Source organism: Aptenodytes patagonicus, chromosome 6 (assembly GCF_965638725.1).
Source record: "Aptenodytes patagonicus chromosome 6, bAptPat1.pri.cur, whole genome shotgun sequence".
NCBI classification, from domain to species: Eukaryota; Metazoa; Chordata; class Aves; order Sphenisciformes; family Spheniscidae; genus Aptenodytes; species Aptenodytes patagonicus.
Window position 1 is genome coordinate 21,897,306 of NC_134954.1, and position 14,716 is coordinate 21,912,021.

At 35.0% G+C, this 14,716-nt stretch overlaps 1 protein-coding gene across 3 annotated transcripts in view; it reads right to left on the reverse strand.

Moving 5' to 3' along the window:
* SMC4 (structural maintenance of chromosomes 4) overlaps positions 1 to 14,716 on the reverse strand; it is a 41,907-nt gene that overhangs the window by 14,859 nt on the left and 12,332 nt on the right. For 2 of the 3 annotated variants that reach the window (XM_076341442.1, XM_076341441.1), the window contains exons 6-12: positions 6,991 to 7,155; positions 5,773 to 5,900; positions 5,103 to 5,243; positions 4,053 to 4,203; positions 3,050 to 3,214; positions 1,972 to 2,205; positions 1,183 to 1,368 (exon numbers count right to left, since the gene is read on the reverse strand). In XM_076341442.1, coding sequence (XP_076197557.1) covers positions 1,183 to 1,368; positions 1,972 to 2,205; positions 3,050 to 3,214; positions 4,053 to 4,203; positions 5,103 to 5,243; positions 5,773 to 5,900; positions 6,991 to 7,155 — 1,170 coding nt within the window. The remainder of the gene's footprint in view (positions 1 to 1,182; positions 1,369 to 1,971; positions 2,206 to 3,049; positions 3,215 to 4,052; positions 4,204 to 5,102; positions 5,244 to 5,772; positions 5,901 to 6,990; positions 7,156 to 14,716) is intronic. The other variant, XM_076341443.1, reaches the window with a different exon arrangement.

The following is a 14,716-nucleotide window of genomic DNA, read 5'->3' on the forward strand; positions in this document are numbered from 1 at the left end:
GTACAGGGGTATTCATCATTGATAAATTCTTGTGTATCTACAGATAAAAACCAGCATGCACAGCCAACTGAGTTATCCAAGAACAGATTAACCTCACAGTCCTCTCCGTGGCAAGTGATAACAGAGCATGATACAAAATACTTGCCAGCTGTACTAGACAGTGGTCTGCTGGTGTTTGAACTATATCCTTTTTTAATAAATCTATACACACACTTTTAAAATATACACACAACAAATAAATTGAGTTTTCTGAAGCAGAGATACTTCTCCTTGGATGAGCAGGTGGGGAAAAAAGAAAACTGCAGAATACAAAAATAGTACTTTTACATTTACACTGATATGCACATATTGTTTTGTGCTAGTAAAAAAAGGAATGAAGAACTCTACCTCAGCTGCAAGTTTTCAGAACTTTAACTCAACACTGCTTGGAAAGAACTGGTAACACTCAACGTTTTGCTATGATATAGCTTTCCTTGGTCTTCTGAAACAACGATATTGCTCTTTTTGATTTGACACATAAGCAAGTAAAACAAGAGGAAACAAACAGCGAAGAGATCACCAAATTTTATAAATTTTGAAGCAAAAAAAAAGTGTACAGTTCCACATCAAGTTACATACAAGTTGTAGGTGGTTTTTTGTTGTTGGTTTTTTTTTTGTTGTTGTTGGTTTTTTTTGTGTTTTTTTTTTTTTTTAAAGTTTCGTGGCAGTTCTACCCAGTGTGCAGTTACCAATTGATTCTACCCTCTGCAGCACCAGAAGGTAAAAAACACTACTCCACTATACTTCTCCAGCATATATGTTTGTAGTGTTCAAAGGAATCGGAATCACTACAGCTGTCAGTCGTAGCCCGACACAGAAGCACAGGCAGGACCAAAGCATGGTCAGGTTACAAGACATTGTTAGTATCCTTGGCTTGAGCATATTCCCACTGATTTAGCTTAAAGATCAGTCTACCAAAAATATAAAGCTTTCTCATAGCCATTGCCTTTCCTTACTGCTGAGTAGAGGAATCTCAACAACCTCCTCCTCTTAATTTATAGGAAGTCCACAGGATTTGCAACTCTGCTGTCCAAATTAATGCACCAGAGAAGCAAGGAATTCTACCTTTCACTCAATTACAGAAACACCACTCTGTTCCTATAAAGTTTAAGACTAAAAGTATAATAGCCTTTTAAAATTTACCAGTCTTCCATATAGTCCACAAATATTTCCAGATTTCTTCTGCTGAAGCAGAGCCTCAAGCACTTTTCCTCGACTGCGACTTAGTGCTAAGGAACTTTTGGCTTCTTCTACTTTTTGACGCAGATTTCGAACAAGATTCTTAGCACCTGATTCTTCTCTTCCCAGCTTCTCAAGCTCACTCTCTCTCTAATGGTTAAAAGAAACACATTATCTTAGCCTCACGAAAACTACTGTATTCAGGAGTCTTAGATTCATGATTACGTAGGCAATGAAACCAGCCACTGAAAAGCAGAATAGCAAACATTTACCAGTGAAAGACTGGTATTTGGATACACTTTAGCTAGTATTTAGTACACTTTGATACAAATATGACAGCTTATGAATTTGTGAATCAGGCTTAGGACAAGGCAGTGGAATTCCCCCCAACACACACACCCCCTTCGGGGAATGAGAGAGAAGCAAGAAGTGAAATTCAAAGAAACATAACCATTTATTTATTTTAACATGTCTCATTATGATATTTAAACTGATTCCCTTGGAGGGATATATAGGATTTAATTTTCAGTGCTTAATGTTAACATTTGCTTAACCCAAAATAAGTTTGAAATAAAATACTTACTTCACTGGTTAACTGAGTATTAGAATACAGTTTTTAAATGTTATTTTATTGGAGGCAGTTTTTCATTTATTTTCACCACAATTATTGCTAAAACAAAGAGTGGAACTTTGGTTTGTGTGTTGCTACATTGTGTTGTAACTCAAAGAAATTATATGAAAGGTAAGTCTCACCTCCTTTAATTCCTGTTCAGCTTGGGGTAATTTCGTATCTATATCTTTGATAGCAGCTTTCCTTTCCTTAAGGGTTTCTGAAGTAGTCCTCAGAGCCTCCTTTGCCTGATTTAACTGAGACACAGCAGTATTATGACGGCTGAGATAGATATCAAGCTCTGACTGGGCTACATCCATCTTTGAACGTGCTTCATTCACTGCTTTACTAAACTCCATAAGCTCTTTCTCTTTGCTCTGCAAAAATGGACAATGTTACAAATCCCACAGTTGTCTGGTTTTAGTTGTAACATCAGTCACACTGCATGAAAGAAAAAGAGGAAATGGGCATGTTCTTTTACTAGCTCTGCTGTCAGCAGAAAACTTATGTTATCTAGAAGAATAAGTATATCTTAATAAATTAACATATTCTGTATGGAAATGAAATAAGGCATTTTTCATAATTATAAAGAACATCAGGGAATTATCTTAGAACGTTTCTATACAAGCTTTGTATAGAAATTTCTATACAAAGCTCACTTTAAAGTTGGGAGAAGCCCTACATGTTGTGCTAAATTACAGATCAAATAGAGAAACTGTGTTTTCAAGTACAGAAAATAATCCCCCAAATTTACAGGATAAATTTCCAGCCTCCAGGTGTTTAGTGATTAGACAGCTAATATCAAAAACAATAACCAAGCATTACAGTAGTTGTCTATTAAATCAAAGATTACAGCCATGTGAAAGGCTTGGAACATACCATTTCAAAATCTGTTGTTTATTTAAGCAACATATTGACTTAAACATGGGAGAAAATTAAAGTGTGTTCAAATAATGGAAGTGTAGAATTATTTAATATATATATGAATGATATACTTGATGACACACGGTCACTATAAAAAGCACACAACAATGAGAACGATTTAGCTCTGATTATAAATTCAAAATTAATTTCCCAGTTCGGCTCCATTGAACTAACACATGAAACAGTGTATTTGTGATATTAAATAGCATTTTACAACTATCTTGTGATCGTTTCATTCGTAAGTATAAAAGCTATCCATCAGTTAAAACAGTAAGTATAAGTCAAAAGAGTTCAAACCTCTTTTTCTTCCTTAAGTCCCTGTGTTTCTTCCTTAAGGCTATCCATAACCTGCTTGAGTTTTTCTTCTTCTTTCTCTTTTGTCTTTTCAAGAAGCTCTCTCTTAGATGTTGCTTCGCTGATAGCTTTTTCACTATTGGAAGGTACATTTTTCAATTCTTCTACCTACGCAAGGAAAAGACTTTCAACTTCCTCTCCCACTGAAACAAAACAGTTTTGCCTTATCTTTAAACCCTGCCTTTCAAGTGCTGTGTGGAAGTCAAAGGAAGCATAAGCCCTAATGAAGCTCACGTGTTTCTGTAGGGTAAGATACACTGTGGCTCTAGCAGGAGGCCTGGATTTTATTTGCAAGGCTTGTTCAGTTCTAGAGCCCATCCAGAGAGAAGCAAGCCACAGCAGTAAAAGCATAGCTTTACACATAAGAACTCAAGTCTTTGAATCACAATAAGGCTTAATTCTTAAATACCTACTTTCAGAAGGCCACTCTTAATCCAAAGAGTGATTTAAGTTCTATAACAGCTGGCAACAACCAACTTGGTAAAATATATCCATTAAGTTAACTAAACTAACTAGGGAAACAGAAAAAAAAAAATGTTTTGAAGGTAGTGAGCACATGCAACATTCCTGTAATGTCAAACATGATAAGAAGATGCTTTGCAAGCCATAAGACCTCCCAACAGAGCTGAGAAGCAACAGGACAGCTTTTGACTTTAGGCAGAAAACAGCCTGGTACTGCTGGCCAGTCTCCCACAGTACGATGTGCAATGAGCAATGGTTTAAGGGAGAATAATGCATTACTTCAGTAAGTGATTTGCAAACAAAATCCTTATCTTATTTAAATGACAAAATATCTGATTAAAAGATTTAAAACATGTTTTTCCATCTTTGTTGCACAAAGTACAATTGGTGTCCTTTGCTATTTTATCCCAGCTGCACAAAGATGTTCTCATCTAGAGCAACCAATTTTATTTCTTTAAGTAAATCAGGTTACAGTTCGCGCTACCTTTTCTTTGTCCTTTTGAAGTTGCTTCTCCAGTTTTTTAGCCTTGCTTTTGGCATGTTTTAGATTTTCCCTTACTTTAACATCCTGCAAATCCAACTGAGTAAATTTTTCTTTATTTTCCTCTACGAACTTTGTAATTTTATTGAGTTTCCTAAAGGGAAAAAAAGAAAGCATAATCTATTCCATACCCTATAAAAATAATGTCAGTAGAGGTTAGCTTAATAAGTTAAGCATATAGAATTTAAACCAATACTTCTCAGGTTTTGTGAGAAACAACATCCAATACTTATGTTCACAGTATTTTCCCAGGGGAAGTGATGTTTCATCAGAAAAAGATCAACTAACAAAGCAATATTAAACACATTTTCAGATTTTTTTTTTCTTTGATAGAATTTATAATTCACATCTCTCACAAATAATCTATGATCTCAAAAGATGAGAAGGTTAATACTGCAGTTGGATTGGAGATTAGCACCCAGACAAATCAATTTTAGGGAAACACAATTTATGCATAAGAGATACATAAGGAAACCAGAGAAAAATACTTAACATCCATGTACCTAAGCATTATGGTTGTATACCTAAACCCCTGAAACAATCTCCCAATTAATTTTTGTAGTCAATACAAAAAAGTGTGTACTTTAAAATCCATCAAAAATCAGACCTTTTCTTATTGTAATTGTGAATATTACCCAGATTTCTCCAAGAGGACCAACCTGCAGAACCAAATCAAACCAATGAGAATTTTTTTTAATTTATTTTTATGCAAAAGATCATTTAATTCATGCCAGGGAATGTTTAGATATACCATAAGTGACTCTGTTCATCAGATAATTTAAGTTTTTGGTGGAAGAACTACCGAAAAACCCAGCTGTGTTCCGTGTTTGATCATCTTCCCATGCAACTATTGTATACTTCTGCTTTCTCAGGTGTTTCCCCCTCCCCCCCACCAATACAACTCCCACAGCTTTTTCTGACTCTAACACCACATATGCAGAACATATAAAACGGAGTACTCTTAGCTTACGAGTCTATACCTAAAGTACTTACTTTTCAAGTTCTTTTAAAGCTTTATTCTTGGTTTTCATTTCATCTGCAAGTTTACTACTCTTCTCGTTAACATCTTTTGTTTCTTCATTAATTTTTTCTTTCTGCATTTCCATATCATTTATTCGTTTCTTTAGGTCATAGCTAGAAAAAAACCAAACCGAAAACTCCACTTTTTTCCATAAAGCTAACATTCATAATGAATATATATTTCCAATCTTAAGTGTAACAAAGTGATTATGTAAAGTATTAAATCCTAATATCCATTATTGACTAACCTTGCCAATTTAATACAAAACAGCAAGGAAATGTAACAGCATAGACACTTCAGATGAAAAATAGTCTTTAAGTGGTCTACTTTCTCAATTGAAGTATAAAGATGTAAGAGATTGATTTGCCAGACTACTTTACTTTGTAAGAAGCTGGCAAGCGGGTTTTTTTGTTGTTGTGTTGGGGTTAGGGTTTTTTTTGGTTTTTTTTGGTTTTTTTTGGTTTTTTTTTTTAAGGTTTTTATGAAAATGGTCTTTATTTTCCACATGCTATTCAGCTAATTTTGTAGGACTGATATGGCTGTTAAGAAATGCAAAATATCTCTAACTAGAGATATGGAAGCAGAGTTTAACACCACCACCACCACATTAAAGCCAAATCAAAACTTTAGAGAAGTACTTACATATAGTATTGACAGATATGATTCTTTTCTTTAAACATTCTGTTTTCCAAACAAAGAAATTCAATGGCTTTATTCCTGTCCGCTTCCAAGGCATCCTTTTCTTTTTCCACCATTTTAACTCTGTTTAACTAGACAAGACAGAGAGTCAGAGCTGACTTTAATGCTAGTACTACAGAAGAACAAACCATGAGAAAAACCCCAGACCCTTTGTAGCACACGTCCTCTGGAGAGATGGTCTTCAACAATTAACTCTGCAAGGCAATTTAGCACTACAAGCTTTCTGAAATAACAGATCACCATTTCCACAGCAGAGACTGTACTTTTAGGGCAATTAAAACAGTAATTTAAAACTAATAAAGGGATCCTACAGATGCTAGTAACAGCTTAGGCAAATCAAGGAAAATGTAGGTGAGAAATAAAGAGGAGTTACATATAGACAGTCCGTATATGTTCTTTTCTATATTTCAACCTTTAGACTAGCCCCTTTTAAGTTAATTCCTGCAACTACTGTCCTTTGTTTTCCTTCCCAGCCTTTAAAAAAAGTCTGCAACATATTAAGATTTACCAAGGACACATCAAGTAAAAAACTTTGATATTATTTAGTACTTTTAGAACTCATTGCAAATAAAACGTTATGAAAGCAAGTTCTGCAATAGCTCTACATAGCTCAAGTCACAACTAATTTTCTGTATTTTTAAGCCTCCTCATACAGCTGTGTGTGCATCACCTCACCAATGCTCTGCCTTCCTCTTCCTCTCTCCTTTTCTTAGCATATGAGAGGTTTCCCTGCTACTTCTCCTATTTGCTATTTAGTGATAGGAGTAAGGCAGATAAAAAGCCCTATCTGGATGTATTCAGAAAATTATAATCTGTTTCTCTAGTCAGTCTGCGAAGCATTTAACGCATGCAGATATGATCAAAGAGTCTTCAGCAGGTAAAATCCTGTGTTCTAACTCAAACATTCAAACCTTTGGGAATCAAAAGCCAACAGCATTATAAATGTTTAAAGAAAGGCAACTGATGTTGACTGCCCATTTCTTTGAGAGAAACAGCAGATGCAATAAATTCAAAATTTCTCTGTACTTCTACGCGTGTAGAGGAGTGCCAAATTTTAACCAAGTCTTTATGTTAACTGTTTTTCTAAAAAAATCCAATAGTGAAACATTACAAGTTTATGGTTTTTTATTTATAATTCAAACAAAACTTTCTGAGACTCACCTTTTCTCCTCTCTGTTCATTTAAAATCTCTACTCTGCGACACAGAGTTTGGATAGGATCTTTTAGTCGTGCAGATCCTATTAAGTCTTCTAAGTATTCAAGCATGCCTTCATCATGTTCAGTCTGGCCTTTCGGTTTCATCATTGCGATTTGCTCAACTTCCCCCTTTGAAAAGAAAAGTTTGATGTTTTCCTACTTTTTTTTTTTCTGTGGGAGTTAGCATTCTGAAAAAATACAAACATCTTTGGAATGCAGGTATGTGACCATAATCTAGCATTATAAAAAGAGAACAAAATAATGCAGTAATCAAAACTGACTATTCAGAGTAGCAATATATTTGGGAAAACAAAGATCAAAATGAATAGAAATTTCCTCCAAGGAGTGCATGGTGGTGATGTGCATGAAAAACAGCGTCTTCTTCTGAAGCCAACATTCAGGTCTAAACATTTTTTCATTTCTCTAAAGATTCAAAATGTATTTCCCCAACCTAAAAAAAGAAGAAAAGAATAAAGCATGCCCTCTAGGTCATGTAGCACTCAATAGTCTTAAGGTAGCTTCATCAGGATTGAAGTCCCTGAGGGTTCTCTTTAGAAAACAGAAGGTCCATAAAATCGTGTCTGATGGATGAACTGGACTTGTAATTCATACAACTGAGACTTCCTTGTTGGAAAAAGAAAAACATTCTTTAAGTATTAGGTTTCCTTCATTTAATTTCTCTTTATGTACAGCATTAACTTTAAATTAAGCTGAATAGTAACAATAATTTGATTTTTTAAAAAATAAGAATTAGGAAAGATTAAACTGAGACATTGACAAGGACTGTTTATTTTACTGATGCTATCATTAGCCAACAAAAAAATCTACTATCAAAGTTTTATGCTTATGACAGAGTAGCACAATATCTTTCAAAATACAGATTATATTTTGTAAATTACATGATTTTATATCAGAAGGTGAAGACATGAAATTAAATATACGCATATTAAAATGGTATCTGGAACAAGAATAGATGTGATATATGCTGCAAAAATTAAATAAAGAGAACACTGAGTAAAAATTATTCATCCTTCAAAAACCTGGATAGTTAGGTACGTGACAAGAGACAACTTATTTGTAAAACAGATAACCAACACTGCGGAGCACCACTATTGGTCTTTGTGACCAATTTTTAAACACATGAAATAACAAGCTGGATTAAAGTTTTTAATTTAGTTTTAGAACTGACAAGATTTAAAGAGAAAACAAAATTTATATTCCAGTATATAAATATATATAATTGGAATATAATTTATATTCCAAGCTAGGTATGTAAAAAAAGCCTAAGTCTATATCCACAGACTGAAAATACAGTTAGGAATTTAGTTGTCATTGTTGGCTGCTTGTTGAGCTGACAGCTAAGCCTCTACAAAAGTATGGATGAGGAAGAACTTCTCAAGAACATACAGAAGGAGGGGTGATTAATGAGACTTCTGGAGAACCAGAAAGGACAGTCACAGAAGTCAATGAAGGGCAGGATTTCTAGGCAAGCATTCTAAGTCAGACCTGTAACCAGCTAAGAAAGTTAAGGATAAGGTACTCCTGAATGTTAGCTAAGGAAGTTACCAGAATTTTTTGCCGGTTAGTTCATTCCATGTACTCGGTATACAATGACACCTAGTGGCCCTACACTTTTCTTCCAATTAGTAAATACCATTTGGCTGAGTAGAAGGGAAAAAGTGAAGTTTTGCAGATTTTGCAAAATAAGAACTAGTATTTATTAAGATAAGTCTTTCTTGCATGTAATTCCTTTGTTAGAGTAAAACACAGAGGCAGAGGTTTGTTTGTTGTTTTTTTTTTTATTTAAAATTCTAGAAGTTAAATGACTCTGAGCTTTTATATTCTGATAATCACTGTTCCTAAGAAGCGTCAGCAGGTTTGACAAGACAAAAAAAACCCAAAACAACCCAACTCTTATTTTTTATTTGTTATGCACACCAAAAAGCCAAACAATTAGTTTTCTAATACCTGCAGTTGTATTATATACAAATTCCAACTACACATTTGCTCCCTTGCCATGAAAGTATGATTTCTCTACCAAAACCCATGTCAGCGAGACACTGCTCATGGGTAGGAAACTGCGTAACCTAAATTTTTGTGGAATTGTCATAAGTCTCTATTTTGTTTCTTCTTGCATTAAAGCATTTCCTCTGTTTACATCCAAGAAAAAACAACCACAGAAAAAGTATTTAATTCAGGTGCTGAGCATCAAGTCTAAGAATTTTCTACACTGCATGTATATCCCTCAAGTTAGGTGCTACCATAAACTACAAAACTACCCTGGCTTTAAGATGAGCACAGGAATTATGGCCAAGCAAGGAATGTCAGTCAACTTTTTTTATGATCTGGCTAAGTATAATTAACCATCTTTAAGTCACAACCATCTGAGGGTTCTCCATAGCTCACTAATGTAATGGAATATAACTACAATACGTTTAATGATATAGTAAATAACTAATGAAATTTAATCCAATTGTATCTAATTCTATAACCTCATAAATTTAGAAATCAGGGGTTTGGTTGTCTACATGGCAAATAAATACATCACCATATGACCAGGAATTACTGGTAAACTTCAACTTTTCAAAATGTTATTGTATGTATGGCCTAAACTGAAGTCAATGTAGTAGTGTTGAGAAGATAACACACAGGAATTGAACTTCTCAGGCTGGCTATTGCCAATTTTATATGCAATTCCTCTACTTCACCATAGGCAAGCAATTTTAGAATTACATATTCTTTCATTTTATGTGATGAGATGTAGATGGACTACCTACTAATTCTTGGATTCTTTTCTTATCAAGGGTAAAAATGAAAACATTTAGAAACTATAAATAATAACTGAATGAGAGTATTATTTAATATTTAATATAATTTAATATTTTATTTACCAAGTTAATATATTAAGAAATCTTTTTAGTCCACCCCTATAGTTAACATATTAAGAAACGAAAAGGTTTCCAGCTATTTTAATTGATAAAGGAGACTGAAAAAGTTGTACCTGCTCTTCTTGCAAGTAGTCATGACAATGATTAACAGGGGAAAAACATTTTACAACTCTGCATTGTTAAAACTTGGTAGTCAATTTAACTGTTTCCTAACTTTTCAACTGTGCTTATTACTTGACTCATTATTTGAATTATGTAAAAAACCAAAAATACAACTTCGCTCATTTATCTAGTAAAAGACCTTTCAAAATACAGACAGCATTTTTGAAAGTGAAACTAAGTCAGCAGGCAGACATTTCTTGAAAAGAACACATGCTTGGGCATGCTTAACATAGCTGTCACACCTAAATTTAAAAAGTCTCAGAACGGACCACCAGGAAATCTCTTTAATTATTTGCCTCAGCTATCTTTCTCTAGTTCACAGGCATGAATTCATGAGAGGATAGGGAGCAACGTGCAAAAAAAAAAGTAAATCGTCTATTTAGTTGAGAAGACAATCAAAATGGATGTCAACACTAAGACATTGGTGACACTGGCAGACAGCTAAAAGAAAAAAACATCCACAAAAGTTAAGTAATCACTGTATGAAAAAGCATCAAATATCCATTGAGTATTTGGGGAAGGCTCTACATTCAGTGCAAGAACTCTAAATGGAATTACAAACCCAATTTCAGTTTCTGCATTGTGTGTGAAGTCTTCTATGTCAGACTGAAGTTATCATTGGGATGCTGGCACATCACCAGTAACAGAGGTAGTCAACTCAAATACTGTATAAAGAACATATATCTAAATAACAGTTTCTACAGAATGCCTCAGCTTAGTTACCAGAAAACAATTATTGGTACATTCTAATAGAGAACACAAGTTTATCTGTGGAGAAATTTCTAAGCAATAAAGTTAACTGACCGCTGTGGCAGATAATGAGAAATGTTGCTTGACAGCAGGCTACAACATTATAAAAAAAGGGCAAGAGCCATTCTCATTTGAAAGCCATTTCCTCTAGTGAAAAGTATGAGGAATTACTTCAAGGAACTTGGAAGCTGGAGATTCCGCCTTCCTTTGCATAGCCGAACTCTTGAGGAGGTGAATTATTTCAGTGCCATGATGTTTAAGATACTTTCTAAATTTAAATTTCTATTGTGCATAAGAGCAAAAACTTTAAAGCAAGTAAATTGTAAAAGCCTTCAAAAACCAGTGTAAGAATTGCTCATAATAATTGTGCTGCACACAGTGAAGCAGCAGCACAAAATACGCTAGCCAGGAGCGCCTGGACTTGTTGTGCCTGCTATGTTCAAGCCCATGAGGATGCAGTGGGTGGATGCCCATAAAGTTGCCTGAAGTGACAGAAGTGGCGACATCATCAGCATAATCTATCACTATTTTAACGTTACGAGGCTGCCAAGTCAAGGGTCTACCTATTTTGAGTTCTGTGCATTTCAGTAGAAGTTATACTTTCATCCTAGAAGGATTTTAGGAACACTGTACATTTAAGACATTATTATAGACAGAATTCATCAAGTTTCAGTTTCTATGTTGCATGCACACTCTTCTGTATTCACGTTAGACTAAAATTCTCATTAGGACTAGCACATCTCTAACAATGCGGGCAGCTTACTTAAATAGCTGCACTCCATTGCTGTATGTAAATTCCTAGAGCAAATTTGTGAAGGTGAAGAATTTCACCTTCCATGTAGCCTTCAAAAGGTGGGACAATAAAATGCCTAAACTCTCTATGACCTAATTTCTTAGAACTACTACTATTTTCTCTAAAATTACACATTCATTTCTAAAAACAGCTGATCCTCTCAGAACTGAAACCTTTTAATCTGAGTTTATCCAATCTTTTCTGGCATATGAAGATTTGAATTTTAAACAAGGTTATCAAACTGCCTGATAAAGTTTTGACCTACTCATTAAGCTGCCTTTCTGCAACTCTTACCATTAGTCTTGAAACAGGATACTACTTTTCACTTCTGTTTGTTCCTCTTGGCAGACAGTAGCATTATGTTCCAGCAACCTTCCTTTACATTGAGAGTAGGGTCGGTGGACTGAAGCACTAATTACAAAGCTAAGAAGTCTGAATGGCATAATGCACTAATCCCAATACTGACATTATCCAGCCTCAAATGTTGATAAACTAGTTGTTGGTAATTTGTGCTATGCACCAATAGCAGTTCAGCCTGTGATAGTGCTGGAACTGGAATTCTGGAGTTTCAGAATACAGCCATCAGATTCCATTTTAAAATTCTGGTATGAAACGAGACAGGGCTAGCAAAAAGCCTTTGACAGTGAAAGATTACTGACAGCAACCTTAAAACTCTTCATGAAGAAACAACCAATACTTTTTTCTTTGGTTGCAAAAACTTGCCTGCATTATGACTAGTTATTTCTGGAGAACCTATAGAGAAAAATGTTTGCTTACCAATTACTGCCTCCTCTTCTCATCCCTGAAAATTTGGGAAAAAATAACTTTTGAAAGACAGTGTCTTGCAACACAATGAGTTTTGTCAACTAAGCTGTTAATACAACATTTCCATATCTACTTTATTAGCATTGCACAGAAAAATTATGGCAGCAAGTAGGTAAAAACCATTTTCCAGGATTGTGGGTTGTCACTTAATTTCTGGTGTCTTAATCTGAAGCTTTAAAATAAAGTGCTGAAAACCTTGGGATAGATTAGCGTGATCCTATACAACCTAACAAATTGGACTAACTTTTGAGTGTTAAAACCCACACATCAAGAACACTTTTGAAGCACAGTAAAGCAGGGACACATTAAAACATATATTGTAACAAGGGAATTTTGTATCTTAGAATCCAGTAGATGGAAGTGTACTGCACTCGGGGCGGGGGGGAGTACTGGGTAGTTTGGGTGTTTTTTGAGGGGAATTTTCTGTTGCAGTCGTCGTGTTTTAGTTTTTGGAGGGGTTTTTGGGAGAGGAGCTCTTCAACACTAGTTGAATTCAAAAGTGAAGTAATGTAACATCTAACTGAATTGAAATTCACATTCAGTTTTGCTAATGAGGAACAGTTTTAGAGAAAATACTGCCTAGAAGATGCAATACTATATATTGGAAAAACCTTTTGCGTTTTTACACATGGCTGAGAAACTTAGTGAGGCATTACCTTAGAGAGCAGGACATGCTATTTGTCTCAGTTTCCCACTTCAACTGTTGCAAGTAGAACACAAGAAATCTTCTGAACCCTTTGTGGAACTTCAATGTGTTTTATCAATTGAATCCAGGCTTAAAAAATCACACATTTTGTCGATACTGGTAAATTAGACAAATCCTTTATACAAGCTGTTCTTCTTATTTACATTTTCTCCACCTTTGAGGTGCTGGGCAGGAGGAAAGCCTTCTTACTTCTTCAAGTTGTACAAAGGAAGCCAATTGCAAATAGGGAGCATCTCCTGTAATAGCCTGGATATTTTCCTCTCATAAGAAGTTTCCTGAAGTTTCAACATTTGGATTTACCCTGTCATACCTAGATGTCAAATCTACCTAGCTGTGGTTCTGCATTGATAAAAGATGATAGCTTCATTTCAGAATGCTTTTGCTACACCAGCATTTGGAGTAATGAAAAGTAAAATAAGCCTAGCTACTACAGTCTGTCCAATTTCTAATTCCTGCCTTGTAGCAGAAGTGTTACAGTACTTGGAGAGAAAGCTGTCAGCTGGGGTTACGGTCAAAACAGGTAATTTTGTTTCAAGATTACATTAAACCATCGCAAAATTTTAGATATGACAACTGTAGCTATAATACTTGGTATTTTTAATGCAATCACAGCTTTTTTTAAATTCAGAACAGTATTTTATTAGTTTCACTGTAATGGTAGCATACTTTTGGTAACATACTAGTTTTTAAGGCTTTTCAAACACCCATAAAAGGACGTTTTGTTATTGAGTCCAAAAATCATAGAATCATTTAGGTTGGAAAAGACCATTAAGATCGAGTCCAACCGTTAACCTAGCACTGTCAAGTCCACCACTAAACCATGTCCCTAAGCACCACATCTACATGTCTTTTAAATACCTCCAGGGATGGTGAGTCCCTGGAGGGGAGTCCCTCCCTGTGTTCCCCTCCCAGGGAACACTTCCCCAGGCAGCCTGTTCCAATGCTTGACAACCCTTTCGGTGAAGAAATTTTTCCTAATATCCAATCTAAACCTCCCCTGGTGCAAATCGAGGCCATTTCCCCTTGTCCTATCGCTTGTTACTTGGGAGAAGAGACTGACACCCACCTCGCTACAACCTCCTTTCAGGTAGTTCTTTGAGTGATGGATGGGTATCAGCAGGCTATACTGTAATCCCGAGCATAACACCTGTTACAGCACAATTACAATAATCTTGTAACTTCCTAATACTGTCATTATGTATATTCAATTTGCTTACTAAATTAACTGATTAAATGAATTACAGTTTGCAACTTTATGGCATTACATAACTCCATTTCATTTAAGTAATATGCAAATGTAGACAGTGGTCAGAACATCATTTAATTTAACTTTGTCAAGCATCACAAGATTAACGGTCTTGTGATGTTTGTGACAGAGCATTATTATATATGCACGTATAAAAAAGATTTAATGTAAACTTGTTGAATTTTAGATTAAAATGGTTTAAGCATGAACGTTTGTTCCCAAAAAAGGGCTATTTGAGTTATTCGGAAAATTCATACCACACTGAACTCCGAAACAATAGGGTTTTCTTTATATGCAACAGGTGATCAACAGAACTTGTC